A 20,228-nucleotide genomic window follows, 5' to 3' on the forward strand; every position below is an offset into this window, starting at 1 on the left:
CATATTAAACTTGTATTTTTTGTTAAGCATATAAAATATTATCAAATGAAAGTAAATTTATCTGTTTCGTTAGCATAAGTCATAAATAAGGTCTAAACTTTTGCTTACATTTCAAAGGTTTTCGAACGCCATCGGAGCCATTTTGACAGGCTAACCAACATTACAAACCTTTACGTCAATGTCATGTATGTCATTGTCATCTGTAAAGTACAGAGCATAACATAACCTAAAAACTATGTTATGCAGTAGAAATTTAAATGTTGTCCACACAAATTACAAGAAAACCGTAACAAAATGGGTTCCAATAGGACTCGTACGACTGAAAAGCTCCGCAGAACCAAAAACAAAAACATACTCTCATACAATTATTTTCCCAAAAACAGACTTTCCTGCGCGATCTAATACTGCGAGAAAAGATGAGATTCAAAAGGTAAATTAAGTATAAAATTGATTACATAAAATTCTTTACTCATTTTTAACTACTTATTTAAGTTAACTCTCAGTAGTCAAACCGATTTGCGTTTGAAGAAAGGCCCTAACTAAACATACTATAGAAAGTCCTTGTATATTTGTAGGCGGCGAAGTTTTCTGATCTCTACAACTGGCAGAGGGAACATATGAAAGGGCCAGAGTTCGTGTTGCACGACGGCCCGCCGTACGCTAACGGAGACTTGCACATGGGACATGCCGTTAATAAGGTATGGAAATACTTAATAAGTTTCACAAAACATCACAAACATTGAAATGAAGAAAAAATCCGGCCAAGTGCGAGTCGGACTCGCGCACGGAGGGTTCCGCACCATCAACAAAAAATAGAGCAAAATAAGCAAAAAACGGTCACCCATCCAAGTACTGACCCCGCCCGACGTTGCTTAACTTCGGTCAAAAATCACGTTTGTTGTATGGGAGCCCCACTTAAATCTTTATATTATTCTGTTTTTAGGATTTTGTTGTTATAGCGGCAACAGAAATACATCATCTGTGAAAATTTCAACTGTCTAGCTATCATGGTTCGTGAGATACAGCCTGGTGACAGACGGACGGACGGACGTACGGACAGCGGAGTCTTAGTAATAGGGTCCCGTTTTTACCTTTGGGTACGGAACCCTAAAAACGGAAATATTCACTGACTCAAGCAAACTCAATCTCACAACTCTGGGACACCTCTGTTGCTCTACCAATCAAACTTACCTCTTGGCAGCCAATATTTCCATCATTGATTCAAAACAATAAAGCTGATCCACTATATAATTTCCCATTTTTCAGATAATCAAAGACATAAACAACCGCCACCAAGTCCTCCTCGGCAACAGAGTCCACTACGTCCCCGGCTGGGACTGCCACGGCCTCCCCATCGAGCTCAAAGCGCTCCAACAAACCAAAAACACAAAAAAATCAGCGCCATCTGCCATTGAAGCACAAAAGCAAGACGCAACGCCATCTAGTGCGGTTGAAATACGTCAAGTGGCGAGGAAATTTGCCTTGGAGACTATAGAGAGACAGAAGGCGCAGTTTGAAAGCTGGGGGGTGATGGCTGACTGGGACAAGCAGTGTTACAGGTATGTGTGGCAGTGGCGGGGCGTCAATACAGTAAAACAGGCTTAAAAAGCTTTTGAAGTCTAAAACGCATCTTAAGTGCATCTTAACAGCATTCCAAGAAAGACTTTCGGTCGTTTTGGAAATCTACCAATAAAATGAATCTTGGACCTGGCCACCCAGTGAGCGTTGATGGCAAGAGTGATGCATGCGAAATAGCCAACCACTTCAAAGATCATTTCTTTGTCAGGTCCCCTCTTGGACCATCACAGGCTGAGGTGAGCAATGCTGAGATCAAAAATGACCTGGTGGAGCCTGGATACACGGCTAAGCAAATAACCTCTATTATACGGTCTATGTCGAGAGGCAAGTCACCGGGGCATGATGGTCTCAGCATTGAGCATCTTCAGAATGCGGGGCCACACATCTCAAGGGTGCTAGCTATGTTTTACACACTATGTGTTAGACATTGCTACTTGCCAGAGGACCTAATGAAAACCATTGTGATACCTGTAGTCAAGAGTAAAACGGGAGATCTATCGGACTCTAGAAACTACAGACCCATCTCTCTTGCGACAATAGTGGCGAAAGTGCTTGACAGTGTCCTTAATGCGCAGTTAAATAGGTATGTGTGTATTAATCATAACCAGTTTGGTTTTCGACCCGGGTTATCCACAGAAAGCGCCATACTGTGCCTTAAGCACACTGTCAAGTACTATGTAGATAGGAGAACCCCGGTTTACGCTTGCTTTTTAGATTTATCTAGGGCGTTTGACCTGGTTTCCTACAATATCTTGTGGGATAAATTAGGAGCGACGAATATACCACCTGAAACAGTTCGCATTCTAAGGGACTGGTACGGTAACCAGGTCAACTGCGTTAGGTGGTCAGGTACTCACTCGAGTCCGTATAGGTTGGAGTGTGGAGTGAGGCAGGGAGGGTTGTCCTCGCCCACACTCTTTAACCTGTATATAAATGGGCTACTCGAGGCGCTGAGCGGAATGCATGTCGGCTGCCATATTGACTCAGTGTGTGTTAATAACATAAGCTATGCAGACGACATGGTTGTGCTCAGCGCGTCGGCTTGCGGACTACGTAAATTACTTCTCGTGTGTGAGAAGTATGCGACTGCGCATGGCCTTAAGTATAATGTCACCAAAACTCAATACATGGTGTTTGAGCCGAGAGGATACAGGATATCTGAGGTACCTCCAATACATTTAAATGGCTCACTACTGGAGAGGGTAAATAGTTTTAAATACCTAGGCCATATTGTTACATCCGAGATGAGGGATAATATGGACATAGAGCGGGAACGGAGGGCCCTATCTGTGAGGGCGATTATGATCGCCCGTAAGTTTGCTCGATGTACAAAAGAAGTTAAAGTCACATTGTTTAGAGCCTTTTGTACATCCTTATACACATGCAGCTTATGGAGGTGTTATACGCAGAGAGCATATGGAGCCCTTCGGATCCAGTATAACAACGCGTTCCGGGTGCTGATGGGGCTGCCCCGCTTCTGTAGCGCATCTGGGATGTTTGCGGAGGCGCGTATGGATTGCTTTTATGCGACCATACGTAAGCGATGCTCATCCCTGGTGCGCCGGGTGCGGGCCAGCCCCAACCCTATCCTGCGCTCTATTGCGGACAGGTATGACTGTCCATACTTGAGGCACTGCTGTGAGATGCATGTTTCTTGCAGTCCATATTATGTGTAATTTAATTTATTAATTAGGAACTAACATTAGAGTTAAGAATAAATAATGTATACTAACAAATTATATGAGTCATGTTACTTGAATTGAATAAATGAAATTACTAAATTAAGCGTGAAAAACATATGAAATCAAGTTACAGGGACCATTTTCTGTCTTAAATATATTCTGTTATAAAGAGTATTTGTATATGTTACAGGACTCTGGATAATGGTTACGTGAAGAGCCAGCTGGAGCTGTTCTGCGAGATGCACGAGAAGGGGCTCATCTTTAGGGCTTTGAAGCCCGTTTATTGGTCGCCGTCTTCAAAGTGAGTCTTATAGCGTACAGTCGCCTGCAATAATATGTTACACAACGAAGGCCGCAAAAATATCTGATACGATCTTATATGTAGAGCCGTAAGATCGTGTCACATATTTTTGCGGCCTTCGAAGAGTAACATATTATAGTAGGTGACTGTACAACCCTCAGGTCAGCGCATACATTATGGCTCCTCTACACGATGGGCCAGCGCCGGCCACTCCAAGGGACGCATTTATGCGTTAGAGGGAGCAAGTAATGTTGCTATCTCATTCTACCGCATGGCTGCGTCCTTTGGAGTGGCCGGCGCTGGCCCATCGTGTAGAGGAGCCATTATACGATTTGGCTTGCGATTTGTCTTTGGCAACGCCCACAACTTGGACATGATTAAAAGGTGTTTTTTTTTATTCGTAATTAAGAGATATAAAGTTTTATTAATTTGTAAATTATACTATAAAATAATGTCGTAAGTTCTAAAATAAGATTTGTAAATAAAACTACTACTTATTTTACGTATTTAACTTTAGATAAATGAGCTGTAGACCTTACGAGCATAACTAAAACTAAATAAATGTATGGCTCCACAATTTTTGTAAAATTTCCAAAATCTGAATTGACAGAAAAATTATATTTAATCATTGAACCTTCTCTCAAAATTTCACGAGAATTGGTTAATGATCTGTAGAGGAGAACATACGGACACACAAGCTGAAATGGAGACGTTCGCTAACGCTCGGTCAACTAGTACTTAATTTGCAGGACAGCACTGGCGGAAGCGGAGCTGGAGTACGACCCTCAGTTCAAGAGTACAGAGGTGTACGTCAGCTTCCCGCTGGACACCGTGCCTGACCGCATCAGAGATGCTGTCAAGGGGTAACACGCTTTACACATCTTACTTAATTTACAATTCCAGGTCCTAAATCCAGTAAGGATGCCAGCGTAATATCATAGTTATGAGCCCTAAGGGTCGATACAGACCACGGAAGAAAGAATGAGCGCGCCGCGCTTGTTTTGTGATACAGACGGACTGTAACCCGACTGCAACTTGTATAGGAACTGCACGCCAACTGGGTGTTTAATTTTTTTATTGTGCAGAAAGTGTAAATAAAATTATAATTCAATTAATCCTTCTGATTGCTGATATTAATTAATTGTTTTCTTCTTTTTAGCCGTCAATCTTAGAGACGTAAACCTCTTTAAATTAGCCTTAGGGCCACTTTCACCCCACTAACCCGGGGTTAAGCGGTTAAACCGTTAACCCAGTGTCAAATTACCTGATAACCATGGTAACTCCAGGTTTAACGGGTTAGCAGCGGGTTAGTGGAGTTGTGCAAGCGGCGCTTAAAAAAATAACTATCACTTCTCAGTGAAAGCATCTCTGCGATAATCTGGACAACGACCCCTTGGACCCTGGTGGCAAACCGCGCCATCTGCTTCAGCGCACAACTCCCGTACAGCGTGGTGAGGATGGAGGGGCTCCGGGGGCTGCTCCTCGTGGCCAGCGAGCTGCTCGAGCAGCTGCAGAACACTCTAGGACGAGGGGTGCAGAAGATAGCAGAGGTTGCAGGTACCGTACTAACACCCAACTAATCCAAAATCTTCAAACTATGGTTCAAATGTTCTATGTAACTATAGCCACAGAATAAATAATAGTACTAAGTACAGAAGACTCACTCTCTAACAAAACGCGTCTGTTACGATCAGCGCAGATATGGCCGCTAGGTGGCGACAGCGCCACGCGCGGCTTATGGCTTTCCCCAAAATTGGGGCCGAACGGATGTACTTTTAGCTACCTGTAGCGAAGCGACGAAATCGCGGAGTGAGACACGCCTGGTATAGCCTCCTAACGCCCAGCCATACAAACGAAACATCCAAAATTTGCCACTGAAATTTGAACTTAAATTGTAGGAAATAGAGTTGATTGTGCCTTGTTTGAAAATTGAACGAAACGGCAAAAGCGACTCTATTCCAATTTTAACATGGTTTAAATTACATCGAACTGAATAGGTACTATAGCTAGGACCTTGGGCCTTAGGAGGATAGTATTTTTCAAACTCGGCTACACCCACACACAAAACCTACTTCCCGGTTTCCAATGAAGATGAACATTTGTATACATACGTAAGTGACAATGCAATATTATTGGTACTATCGAGCTAGGAGGTGGCCATAGGAACTCTGTGATAAAACAACGCATCCTAAATAGACTGTATTAAAAAAAATATTTTACACCATGCATGAAATAAAGACACAATTTCTATTTTAAAAACCGTATAAAACTATGTACCGTAAACCGGGGTGAGTAGGTTTCGCGGGGAGAGGTGGGTTATGAATGGGGAGAGAAGGTTTGAGAGGGGGGTGAGAAGGGATTTCAAGGCTACTGCTACAAAAATAATGTATTTCAATTTAAAATGGAGCTATAGTAATACGCATAATAAAAAAAAATCGATCCAACAATCTTCCAAAATCACCTTTGTATGAAAACCCCTCTCACCCCAAATACGAGGCACTACGGGGTAAGGTGGGTTTTTCTCTTTATCGTCAAAGTTATGAAATGGAACTACCCAAAATAAAATAGAAACTAAAATACAAACGTCCGGAACACTTATTATATACACCATTTAGTTTTCATATGTAAACATAAAATGTTATCGAGGTTTGAATTTCAGTTTTGACCCTACTCACCCCATTTTACGGTATAAAGAGTAGGTAATTTGATCGTGACGTCACATTCTAGTGTTTCATATGTAAGAATTGAAACAACGTTTTCGGCCATAATGGATATATTTCTATCTCAACTTACTCTAACCTAATCCTATTTCTATCTCTTTCATTCAATCAATCATCCTTCCCTTTCTTTCTAAGGTATCTTCAATCATACTGTCTCGCTCACTCAATACGTTTCGTTATACACAGTAACTAATGCACCTTACATGCCCTCTGAAATATATATGTGCAAATAGACACTCTTTGCACATGTATATTTCACACACCTTACACATATATAAATTCCATAGTAAAGTGTCATTCAATAGAACTCGCTAACTATGTAAACAAACCGCCATACTAAAATTGACACTTAATGTCAGTTTACTAGTAACTTTTGTTTACATAGTTAGCAAGTTCTATCGAATGACACTTTAGCAAAATCGTTTCGACAGTTTGAAAAAATAAACGGATCGACTAGTAGTCAAATACGCTATCGTGTTTGGGGTCGTTACAATTGTCTTGATATGTTTTAGTTGCCCGTGGAAAGAAAAGTACAGTCAGCGATAAAAGCTTGTACCAAAATTCGTGCCAAATATCTTATCTATCTTATTATCTTAGGTGCACAGCTCACAGGCGCCCGCTACCACCACAAGATACTCGACCAATCGTTCCCACTCCTCGCCGCCGGCCATGTGTCGGCCTCCAAGGGCACCGGGCTAGTGCACACCGCCCCCGCACACGGCCCCGAGGACTTCCTAGTGGGACTAGAACACAACATACCTGTGGTGAGACATTATACTATACACGAGATACATCATCATCATGTGGCCGCCTCCAAGGGCACCGGGCTAGTGCACACCGCCCCCGCACACGGCCCCGAGGACTTCCTAGTGGGACTAGAACACAACATACCTGTGGTGAGACATTATACTATACACGAGATACATCATCATCATGTGGCCGCCTCCAAGGGCACCGGGCTAGTGCACACCGCCCCCGCACACGGCCCCGAGGACTTCCTAGTGGGACTAGAACACAACATACCTGTGGTGAGACATTATACTATACACGAGATACATCATCATCATGTGGCCGCCTCCAAGGGCACCGGGCTAGTGCACACCGCCCCCGCACACGGCCCCGAGGACTTCCTAGTGGGACTAGAACACAACATACCTGTGGTGAGACATTATACTATACACGAGATACATCATCATCATGTGGCCGCCTCCAAGGGCACCGGGCTAGTGCACACCGCCCCCGCACACGGCCCCGAGGACTTCCTAGTGGGACTAGAACACAACATACCTGTGGTGAGACATTATACTATACACGAGATACATCATCATCATGTGGCCGCCTCCAAGGGCACCGGGCTAGTGCACACCGCCCCCGCACACGGCCCCGAGGACTTCCTAGTGGGACTAGAACACAACATACCTGTGGTGAGACATTATACTATACACGAGATACATCATCATCATGTGGCCGCCTCCAAGGGCACCGGGCTAGTGCACACCGCCCCCGCACACGGCCCCGAGGACTTCCTAGTGGGACTAGAACACAACATACCTGTGGTGAGACATTATACTATACACGAGATACATCATCATCATGTGGCCGCCTCCAAGGGCACCGGGCTAGTGCACACCGCCCCCGCACACGGCCCCGAGGACTTCCTAGTGGGACTAGAACACAACATACCTGTGGTGAGACATTATACTATACACGAGATACATCATCATCATGTGGCCGCCTCCAAGGGCACCGGGCTAGTGCACACCGCCCCCGCACACGGCCCCGAGGACTTCCTAGTGGGACTAGAACACAACATACCTGTGGTGAGACATTATACTATACACGAGATACATCATCATCATGTGGCCGCCTCCAAGGGCACCGGGCTAGTGCACACCGCCCCCGCACACGGCCCCGAGGACTTCCTAGTGGGACTAGAACACAACATACCTGTGGTGAGACATTATACTATACACGAGATACATCATCATCATGTGGCCGCCTCCAAGGGCACCGGGCTAGTGCACACCGCCCCCGCACACGGCCCCGAGGACTTCCTAGTGGGACTAGAACACAACATACCTGTGGTGAGACATTATACTATACACGAGATACATCATCATCATGTGGCCGCCTCCAAGGGCACCGGGCTAGTGCACACAGCCCCCGCACACGGCCCCGAGGACTTCCTAGTGGGACTAGAACACAACATACCTGTGGTGAGACATTATACTATACACGAGATACATCATCATCATGTGGCCGCCTCCAAGGGCACCGGGCTAGTGCACACCGCCCCCGCACACGGCCCCGAGGACTTCCTAGTGGGACTAGAACACAACATACCTGTGGTGAGACATTATACTATACACGAGATACATCATCATCATGTGGCCGCCTCCAAGGGCACCGGGCTAGTGCACACCGCCCCCGCACACGGCCCCGAGGACTTCCTAGTGGGACTAGAACACAACATACCTGTGGTGAGACATTATACTATACACGAGATACATCATCATCATGTGGCCGCCTCCAAGGGCACCGGGCTAGTGCACACCGCCCCCGCACACGGCCCCGAGGACTTCCTAGTGGGACTAGAACACAACATACCTGTGGTGAGACATTATACTATACACGAGATACATCATCATCATGTGGCCGCCTCCAAGGGCACCGGGCTAGTGCACACCGCCCCCGCACACGGCCCCGAGGACTTCCTAGTGGGACTAGAACACAACATACCTGTGGTGAGACATTATACTATACACGAGATACATCATCATCATGTGGCCGCCTCCAAGGGCACCGGGCTAGTGCACACCGCCCCCGCACACGGCCCCGAGGACTTCCTAGTGGGACTAGAACACAACATACCTGTGGTGAGACATTATACTATACACGAGATACATCATCATCATGTGGCCGCCTCCAAGGGCACCGGGCTAGTGCACACCGCCCCCGCACACGGCCCCGAGGACTTCCTAGTGGGACTAGAACACAACATACCTGTGGTGAGACATTATACTATACACGAGATACATCATCATCATGTGGCCGCCTCCAAGGGCACCGGGCTAGTGCACACCGCCCCCGCACACGGCCCCGAGGACTTCCTAGTGGGACTAGAACACAACATACCTGTGGTGAGACATTATACTATACACGAGATACATCATCATCATGTGGCCGCCTCCAAGGGCACCGGGCTAGTGCACACCGCCCCCGCACACGGCCCCGAGGACTTCCTAGTGGGACTAGAACACAACATACCTGTGGTGAGACATTATACTATACACGAGATACATCATCATCATGTGGCCGCCTCCAAGGGCACCGGGCTAGTGCACACAGCCCCCGCACACGGCCCCGAGGACTTCCTAGTGGGACTAGAACACAACATACCTGTGGTGAGACATTATACTATACACGAGATACATCATCATCATGTGGCCGCCTCCAAGGGCACCGGGCTAGTGCACACCGCCCCCGCACACGGCCCCGAGGACTTCCTAGTGGGACTAGAACACAACATACCTGTGGTGAGACATTATACTATACACGAGATACATCATCATCATGTGGCCGCCTCCAAGGGCACCGGGCTAGTGCACACAGCCCCCGCACACGGCCCCGAGGACTTCCTAGTGGGACTAGAACACAACATACCTGTGGTGAGACATTATACTATACACGAGATACATCATCATCATGTGGCCGCCTCCAAGGGCACCGGGCTAGTGCACACAGCCCCCGCACACGGCCCCGAGGACTTCCTAGTGGGACTAGAACACAACATACCTGTGGTGAGACATTATACTATACACGAGATACATCATCATCATGTGGCCGCCTCCAAGGGCACCGGGCTAGTGCACACCGCCCCCGCACACGGCCCCGAGGACTTCCTAGTGGGACTAGAACACAACATACCTGTGGTGAGACATTATACTATACACGAGATACATCATCATCATGTGGCCGCCTCCAAGGGCACCGGGCTAGTGCACACCGCCCCCGCACACGGCCCCGAGGACTTCCTAGTGGGACTAGAACACAACATACCTGTGGTGAGACATTATACTATACACGAGATACATCATCATCATGTGGCCGCCTCCAAGGGCACCGGGCTAGTGCACACAGCCCCCGCACACGGCCCCGAGGACTTCCTAGTGGGACTAGAACACAACATACCTGTGGTGAGACATTATACTATACACGAGATACATCATCATCATGTGGCCGCCTCCAAGGGCACCGGGCTAGTGCACACCGCCCCCGCACACGGCCCCGAGGACTTCCTAGTGGGACTAGAACACAACATACCTGTGGTGAGACATTATACTATACACGAGATACATCATCATCATGTGGCCGCCTCCAAGGGCACCGGGCTAGTGCACACAGCCCCCGCACACGGCCCCGAGGACTTCCTAGTGGGACTAGAACACAACATACCTGTGGTGAGACATTATACTATACACGAGATACATCATCATCATGTGGCCGCCTCCAAGGGCACCGGGCTAGTGCACACAGCCCCCGCACACGGCCCCGAGGACTTCCTAGTGGGACTAGAACACAACATACCTGTGGTGAGACATTATACTATACACGAGATACATCATCATCATGTGGCCGCCTCCAAGGGCACCGGGCTAGTGCACACAGCCCCCGCACACGGCCCCGAGGACTTCCTAGTGGGACTAGAACACAACATACCTGTGGTGAGACATTATACTATACACAAGATAAAATACATCATCATCATGTGTCGGCTTCTAAAGGCCTCTAGTGCATACTGTACCTGCACATGACCCTGAAGACTTCTTAGTGGGACTGTAACCCAATATACGGTATTATGTGGTTAGTCAAAGATATTTTGGTCAGAAGAAAAATCAGGTTAGACTTTTTGCTGACCTAGCTAAACATATTTTTTACCAGTTACCATTTACCTAAATCATAAACTTTCAGGAATGCAACGTGGACGAATCGGGGCTGTATTGCAACCTCGGCTCTCTAGACGGCCTCTTCGTGCTCGGCCGCGGGCAGGAGGCCGTCATCTCGCTCCTCGGAGACCAGGTGTTAAGGCGAGGTACACTCCGTTTACTGAGTGCCACATAGTCCATCTAGTCTAGTGGGCCTTACTAGAAATCGCTTTGGTTTTTCCTTTCACCTTAATCTCAGAATGCCTAATTTTATATTTGGGTGCAAGGAAACCAAAGCTAAGTAAGGAGTAAGGACGAACTTTCAATTTTGTGTAATAATTTGTATAGTCTGTCAAGCCATTTTCGCCAGTAGAAAAAAATGTAGGCGCGAAGGGTAATCGAAATTACGATTAGTAATCGTAATTTGAATTTCGCGCCTTTTGCTACTGACAAACTTGTTTAGGTACATACTTACATATCATCATCATCTTCCTCGCGTTGTCCCGGCATTTTGCCACGGCTCATGGGAGCCTGGGGTCCGCTTGGCAACTAATCCCAGTAATTGGCGTGGGCACTAGTTTTTACGAAAGCGACTGCCATCTGACCTTCCAACCCAGAGGGTAAACGAGGCCCGTATTGGGATTAGTCCGGTTTCCTCACGATGTTTTCCTTCACCGAAAAGCGACTGGTAAATATCAAATGATATTTCGTACATAAGTTCCGAAAAACTCATTGGTACGAGCCGGGGTTCGAACCCGCGACCTCCGGATTGCAAGTCGCATGCTCTTACCGCTAGGCCACCAGCGCTTCATACATACATACTTACATATAATCACGCCTATTTCCCAGAGGGGTAGGCAGAGACCGCGGATTTCCACTTGCTACGATCCTGACTTACGTCTTTAAACTTGTTTGACCGGCCATAGTTAGTTTTACGGTGTTATGTATAGTTATTAGTTATGTTATTGTGCTAATAAATATTTGTTCTGTTAAGGCGTCCACACGCACTCGTACCCGCTGGACTGGCGGACCAAGAAGCCGGTCATACTGCGGGCGAGCCACCAGTGGTTCATCAACACGGAGGCGCTGAAGAGGAAAGCTTTAGTGAGTACCATCCCTGTACCATCGCCAACATGCCACCCGTGAACCCGGCACTCGCGGCCCGCGAGCCGCCCTGGCTATTTTGAATGTAAATTGACAAACGACAATGTCTGATAAAGTCATAAATATTAACAAAGTACGGCCCGCGTCAACTTCGTTAACTACATACTATGTGGCCCTCGGCTGCTAAAAGATTGCCGACCGCTGGCCTACACTCAGGCCCGGATCTAAGGTAGAGCGCTCTAGGCGCTGGATGGCAAGGGGGGCGCCAAAATGGCTAATGAGAAAAAAAAGTTTTAAAAGACGCGAGTGGCGAGGTGGGGGGGGGGGGGGGGGGGTGGAAAATACGCTTGAAAACTTCATTTCACGCCAAAACCCGATTTCGCTCTACCCTGATCAAGAGCTCGGGCCGGCACTGCCTACACTGTTGACTGTCCGTCGGTGGACCTTATTACAAAAGGCATAAGGTCCACGACAGTTAACTGTTAAGAGTGTTGCTGTTTGTACTACTTTGTACTACTAATGTTAACTCTGAGAGCTGTCGACCTCTCGAATCCTTATAAATGTATCGTTTTGAAAAAAGATCCAGAAATGGGATACACAAAAAAAAATACTCGTAATTATCGAACTCGCTCGCAAAATTTCACGAAAATCGAGATTCGAGAAATGCAATCCGTACAAGAGAGCATGCGCGGCAGTTTTGCTTAATCTGAAACGGAGACTTCTACTCTCGCTCGGTCGATTCATATGTCCTGTTTTGCCAATTGCTACGAAACCGTTGGCATCAAAGAGTTCCTTTCGAATTGTCGATATTGTTCTAAAATTGTATTTTTTTTTGACCAGGAAGCATTGGAACTCGTCGAAATCCTTCCCTCCTCCACGGCGCAGCAATCCCGGCAAGGATTCAGGGCCCGGGTAGACTCGCGTCCGTACTGGTGCGTGTCGCGGCAGCGCGCCTGGGGCGTGCCGATACCCGCCCTGTACCATAACGGCAAGCCGATACTCCACAGGTAACATTCTTGTTTACATTTAATAGCAAATCGTTCATAAATATACGAAACAAAAGAGGACCCAGATTGGATCCCTGTGGTACACCAGAACTAGCCTGAAGCGGAAGGGAATGCATGGTAACATCTCCATACTGCATCAATGCAAGTTAATAATTTCTGAATAATAGCCGCAGACGCTGAAAAGCTGTGAATTTCGGAGTTTCGGAACATGTGTAAATCCAATATGTTTGGCTTCAATGTAGACTTGTAGAGGATGCTGTGATCGATTTTGTCAAACGCTTTAGCAAAGTCTGTGTGAATGGCATCAATTTGGGTGCATTATGAGTGAAAGAAACGAGACAAACCACGGGGAGTAAATAAGAGCGACTCAGATCACATGTTTGTCAACCTCGGCTTCGTTTCGGCCGACAATTACACGTGAACTGAGAAATTTCTTACTGTACTGTCCTGCCTCCTAGGTATTTAATATATTAGATCACCATCATATATTTAAGAGTAAGTTTAAGGTTTGTCGGTGGAGCAATTTCCACGTAGTTGGATTTCTGCCTTGCCTCCTCTCTTTCCTTTATTTGATTCATGTACGCTCTCCTTAGTCTCTCATTCTTCCTTTTTACTTCAACTCTCCCTTCTATGATGTTTTTAATAAATTCGTCGTGTCGTATCAGGTGCCCTAGCATCTTTCCTCTTCTATTATCTATAGTTGTTAACAAACTCCTCCTCTCTCCGACTATATGTAAAACCTCTTACTCATGCAAGAGTATTATATTGATTGTAACAGGCGTGTCGTCGACCGGTTGTGCCATCTTCTGGAGCGCGCGCCCGACGCGTGGTGGACAGCGCGCGTGGCGGACCTGCTGCCGACTGACCTGGCCGACGAACTTGGGGTTGACCTCCAACAACTCACCAAAGGAGAGGTATGGTCTCGTCATAATGTGAACAGTGTCATCGACCGGTGGCGACATCTTCTGGAGCGCTATCTTACTCTACTACATTGACTTATCACGTAGTGATTATATTCTCTTTGGATTTATCTATCCCCGTCCTGCCTACCGTACTCAATTATGGCCATTGAAATTTAAACCAAATTATTTGGAAAATGGAGTTGATTTTCCTTTGCTTCACGTTTTAAGTAAAAAAAAGAAATTTTCAGTGTAACCCCGACCTGTCCAAGCTTTTTATTTATAACTTGCTAAAAATGGAATATGTCCTTTAGAAATCACACTGGGCGGGACGAGGCTGTACTAAGTTTCACTTGTCCTCGCAATTTTTTACTTACAAACCATTTTGCAGTCCTCAAACGTCAATATGTTTACTCGTATTATGTGTTGTCTGTCTGTTGTGTATTGTGTGTCGTTAGGTTGAAGTTGGAAACTATATTTCAGGACATAATGGACATCTGGCTGGACTCGGGTTCGTCGTGGCGGACTCTCCCGGCCTCCCCGGCCTCCCTGTACAGCGAGGGCGTGGACCAGCTGACGGGATGGTTCCAGAGCTCCCTACTCACCAGCGCAGCCATCACCGGCCGCGCCCCATACAAGTATGATATATCATATCACTCATAATAACACTGCTACTTGGCGGATCAACGTGACCGAGCATTAGCGAAGGGGTCTCTATTGTTTCCCAAAAAGTTTTAAGTCATTTTCATAATTTAATTGGTTCAGAAACGCGTGACTTTTCAGGATTGCCATAAAAAAAACCTAATCTAACCTATCTGTAGGATAACCTTAAGAAAATCCTGAAAAGATAACGGTTTCAGTTATATGACTAATGATAATATGTCAAACAATACATTATGACTTAAAGTAGACAGTCATCAATGATGAAGTGTATGTTCAAATTATTGTCAAAAACTTTTTATCTAGATATTCATCCCCTCTAAATATGCATAATTTAACAATATACAGGGTGGATTTTCTTTTTGGGTCAGTGAGGGCAGCTACCAGATCCCGTGCTGCTACGAGAAAACGGTCTAAGAAGACCTTCCCTCGATTTCAAATTAATGAAGATTGGCTTTTACAGATTTTGGAAAAAACATACAGGGTGCGAGAAAAAGGTCATTTTTGACAAACTTTTTTTTTGATGCCAATCGATCCCATTCCTATTAAGGATCAAAAGCTTGTATGGAACCAAAAAAAAATTTCCGGCTAGAAAAGCCACAAATCGAGGAAAACTTTTCCCATACAATTTGTATGAAAATGAAAACTTTTATTTTTCACATGCTATTTTTGTATGCCAATCGATTCCATTCCTATCCAGTATCAATAGTTTCTTTGGGGTCAACTTACGGTAATGTACTAAAAAGCCACAAATTAAAGAAAACTTTTTCCATACATTTACTATGGAGAAAATGTGAAAGGGTATAGCCGGGTAAGCATGGCCAAACTGCCCTTAGCGAAAAAAACAATTTCCTTTTACTGGATTATTAACCTATGTATATGTAGTGCTTTCACCAAATATTAAGCCTCAAATGCTTTAGATTTAAAAAAAAAATGCAAAAAAAGAAAAATCATTTTTATTTTATTACAGCCAAAGTACTAATCCGATTTCTTTGTAATTTGGGTATGTTGTATATCCAATTAAGGTCGCTTTCTGAAAAAAATAATATTGAATTATCTCTTAAAATAATAGTAAAAAATTTAGATGAAAATTTTCAGAAAAATAAAAAAAATACATGCGAGATAGCGACAGTTATCAAATTTACATATTTCATGTAGAATTTAATAATGTTTAACATATATTTTTTTCAAAAATTAAAATCGGGATTAACAGTGTTAAAAACTCGAATTTGTAACATCCCATAATACCCATCTCTTCATACAAAATAACTTGTACGTTATACTAGAAAGTTATATTCCCAACGCAATTTGAATTTAGAACGCGACTTATTTCGCTGAGCGCGGACCTTAAACTCCGTGGCTGTATGCGGCTAGGGCGAACGGCATTCAGAGATTTAAAAAGCGGCCAATGGCGAGTCGGACTCGCCCATGAAGGGTTCCGTATTTAGGCGATTTATGACGTATAAAAAAAAACTACTTACTAGATCTCGTTCAAACCAATTTTCGGTGGAAGTTTACATGGTAATGTACATCATATATTTTTTTTAGTTTTATCATTCTCTTATTTTAGAAGTTACAGGGGGGGGGACACACATTTTACCACTTTGGAAGTGTCTCTCGCGCAAACTATTCAGTTTAGAAAAAAATTATATTAGAAACCTCAATATCATTTTTGAAGACCTATCTATAGATACTCCACACGTATGGGTTTGATGAAAATAAATTTTTGGGTTTCAGTTCGAAGTATGGGGAACCCCAAAAATTTATTGTTTTTTTTTTCTATTTTTGTTTGAAAATCTTAATGCGGTTCACAGAATACATCTACTTACCAAGTTTCAACAGTATAGTTCTTATAGTTTCGGAGAAAAGTGGCTGTGACATACGGACGGACAGACAGACGGACAGACAGACAGACATGACGAATCTATAAGGGTTCCGTTTTTTGCCATTTGGCTACGGAACCCTAAAAAAAGCGCGGGAACAGGAAAATAGGCACGAATTTTATACAGAGCGTTAACGATTGAAAAATGTCTGTTCCTTTGATGAATAAAATACGTCACATTCTAAATTCAAATTCGTAAAGACTGCGTTCACAATATACTTCATTCGTTTATGACTACTTAGCTTTGCTTGTATAAAGAGAGAGTATTATGGGATGTTACAAATTCGAGTTTTTCACACTGTTAATCCCGATTTTAATTTTTGAAAAAAAATATATGTTAAACATTATTAAATTCTACATAAAATATGTAAATTTGGTAACTGTCGCTATTTCGCACGTATTTTTTTTATTTTTCTGAAAATTTTCATCTCAATTTTTTACTATTATTTTAAGAGATAATTCAATATAATTTTTTTCAGAAAGCGACCTTAATTGTATATACAACATACCCAAATTACAAAGAAATCGGATTAGTACTTTGGCTGTAATAAAATAAAAATGATTTTTCTGTTTTTGCATATTTTTTTTAAATCTGAAGCATTTGAGGCTTAATATTTGGTGAAAGCACTACATATACATAGGTTAATAATCCAGTAAAAGGAAATTGTTTTTTACGCTAAGGGCAGTTTGGCCATGCTTACCCGGCTATACCCTTTAATTCACATTTTTAAGGACCATAATACTGTATGAAGACATTGCTGTAGGACTGATGGGCGAGATAGAAAATTGAGAATAACATTTCACATTTTCCCCATAGTAAATGTATGGAAAAAGTTTTTATTAATTTGTGGCTTTTTAGTACATTACCGTAAGTTGACCCCTAGGAAACTATTGATACTGGATAGGAATGGAATCGATTGGCATACAAAAACAGCATGTGAAAAATAAAAGTTTTCATTTTCATACAAATTGTATGGGAAAAGTTTTCCTCGATTAGTGGCTTTTCTAGCCGGAAATTTTTTTTTGGTTCCATTCAAGCTTTTGATCCTTAATAGGAATGGGATCGATTGGCATCAAAAAAAAGTTTGTCAAAAATGACCTTTTTCTCGCACCCTGTATGTTTTTTCCAAAATCTGTAAAAGCCTATCTTCATTAATTTGAAATCGAGGGAAGGTCTTCTTAGACCGTTTTCTCGTAGCAGCACGGGATCTGGTAGCTGCCCTCACTGACCCAAATGGAAAATTCACCCTGTATACTCGAAGGTTTCGTGAGCAGATGCTAGTATTTTTATAAATATGTATGTGTTGCCAGATGCATGTTCGTGCACGGTTTCGTGGTGGACGCGGAGAAGCGCAAGATGTCTAAATCTCTTGGAAATGTGATCGCGCCAGAACAGATCATTAACGGAGGCGGCAACCAGCCCGCGTACGGCATCGACACGTTGAGGTAACTTACTGATTGATATTTACACCTTAGTGAGTTTTGGTTGTAGTCTGGCTAGTGTACAGTATGGTGCCGTGACCAGGATATATCTCTAATATTCAAATATGTACATATTTAATTTGTAATATGACTACAGATGGTGGGTGGCCAGCCACGGCACACAGCACACACAAATCATCGTCAGTAAGAAGCTCCTCGACGACTGCCAATCAGAGGTCATCAGGATCCGCGCCATCTTGAAATATCTACTAGGGGTCATTGACCTCCCCCCGCTCAACCCCCCACCATTGAACTACTTCGACCAATACATGGTCGCAGAAACGTACAAGTTTTTAAAAGAGGTGCACGAAAATATGAAAGAGTTGAGATATAACAGTGCAGTTCAAAATATACTATATTTTATTAGTAACAAGGTATCAGCTTTATATTGTCATTGCGTTAAAGATAGATTATATTGTGCTCCTAAAGAGTCACATGAAAGAATAGGGGCTCAGTTAGTAGCTAATACGATTCTAGTCGCTCTTTGTAAGGCGATAGCACCTATTTTGCCGCATTTAATAGAAGAGGTATGGAAATATCATCCGTTATATGAAAAACCGTTCTTTTTCACTCAAAACATACCCGTTCTAGAGAACCAAAGCGTAGACCCAACGAAAATGGATTTAGTTTTAGAATTAAAGAAAGATATAACGGCTTTAACTAAAAACGAAAACTTGAAAAAGTTCTCTGTCGATGTAAAACTAAATCCTACATTATATTCCATATTAAATGAATTAAATCGTTTAGATGAAAGTAATGAAAGTGTGTTGAATGAGATTTTAGAAGTGTCAGATGTGTGTTTGAGTGTGGCCAGTGTCGAGAGATGGGCGGTGAGTGTCGGCGAGAGCGGCCGCGGGCGGTGTCTGCGGTGTCGCAAGCACAACGCGCAGGTCGCCAGCGACAAGTGTGTGAGGTGCCAACTGGCTATGGCGTCGGTGTAGAAACTAAAAGGTCATTTATTATTTTAGTTGTAGTTAAAATTTAGATGTTATAACAGTGTAAATAAAATGATTTTTAAATGATTAGAGCTTTTTATTACACCTTTAATTCTTGATCTTAGATTAGAGTGGGTACTTATGTTAAAGAATTATAAATAAATAATTTAATTTATTTTATTTTTTCTTATAATTATGCGTATGACACTGTTACTATGGGTATTTCTTTAGTCCATTTATAATATTCCATTGCTTTCATATTTATTAAAATTTTATGACGTATTTGCCACGTATTTTTTAAAATAATACCTACGTATTTTCCAGGCGTATTCTGATTTTAATAACGAGCCACGAATTAGATCCGTATCTGATCGAGATCTAATTCGTTGCTTCTCATTAAAATCACAATCCGCCTGTTCGTGATTTCACATCATACAATCCACTGTTAGCTATCCAGCCGAATAGTGCGCAATATTCGGCAAAGTGACCGAATACCGAATAGTTGCCGAATATTCGTGCCATCTCCAATCACCTGCCTATCGCTATGCCAATTTTACGGTAGGTAGTAAAATTTTCATTAATACAAAATTGAATCGTCTTATCTAAATCAATTTTTTTATCGACATTTTATCACACAATTTAATTTCCATTGACCTGGTAACAACACGTTAGTTGAATTTTGCAAAAATATTACTTATGCAAAATAACCATGCGTATGGTGCTTAAATAATTAAAATATACCTACTTATTGGTTAGAGGTGTATAATTAATATTACAAGTAACATTTGTTTTGGGTTATTTTCGTTAATTACATTAACAAACATAGCCCAAAACAAATTATTCTTGATAGTGATGTGTTGTTGTCCTCCCACGAGTGGCTGCCGTTCAATACTAAAGATAGGCCGTCCGTGTTCGTATACGCAATGCCGAGCGAACAGCGCACCAACTAACGGGTCCACTTCCTAGTGCCCGTTTTTACGAAGAAATACATATATGAAGTCAATGCTCGCGAGGCCGTCTCCACGGCGATACTCCACCCATCGTTAAACAGCT

General features: G+C 43.6%; 1 protein-coding gene across 1 annotated transcript; it reads left to right on the top strand.

Moving 5' to 3' along the window:
• Positions 1–179: 179 nt before the first annotated feature.
• On the top strand, positions 180–19,181 carry LOC134658082 (isoleucine--tRNA ligase, mitochondrial). The gene is made up of 14 exons (XM_063513685.1): positions 180–430; positions 576–698; positions 1,267–1,559; positions 3,451–3,561; positions 4,311–4,424; positions 4,919–5,118; positions 6,879–7,045; positions 11,253–11,373; positions 12,201–12,310; positions 13,151–13,317; positions 14,096–14,231; positions 14,700–14,854; positions 18,070–18,204; positions 18,338–19,181. The coding sequence occupies exons 1-14, from the start codon at positions 236–238 to the stop codon at positions 19,179–19,181; spliced, it is 2,871 nt and encodes a 956-aa protein (XP_063369755.1). The 5' UTR covers positions 180–235.
• Positions 19,182–20,228: the final 1,047 nt, after the last annotated feature.

This window comes from Cydia amplana, chromosome 21 (genome assembly GCF_948474715.1).
Source record: "Cydia amplana chromosome 21, ilCydAmpl1.1, whole genome shotgun sequence".
In the NCBI taxonomy this organism is placed as follows: domain Eukaryota; kingdom Metazoa; phylum Arthropoda; class Insecta; order Lepidoptera; family Tortricidae; genus Cydia; species Cydia amplana.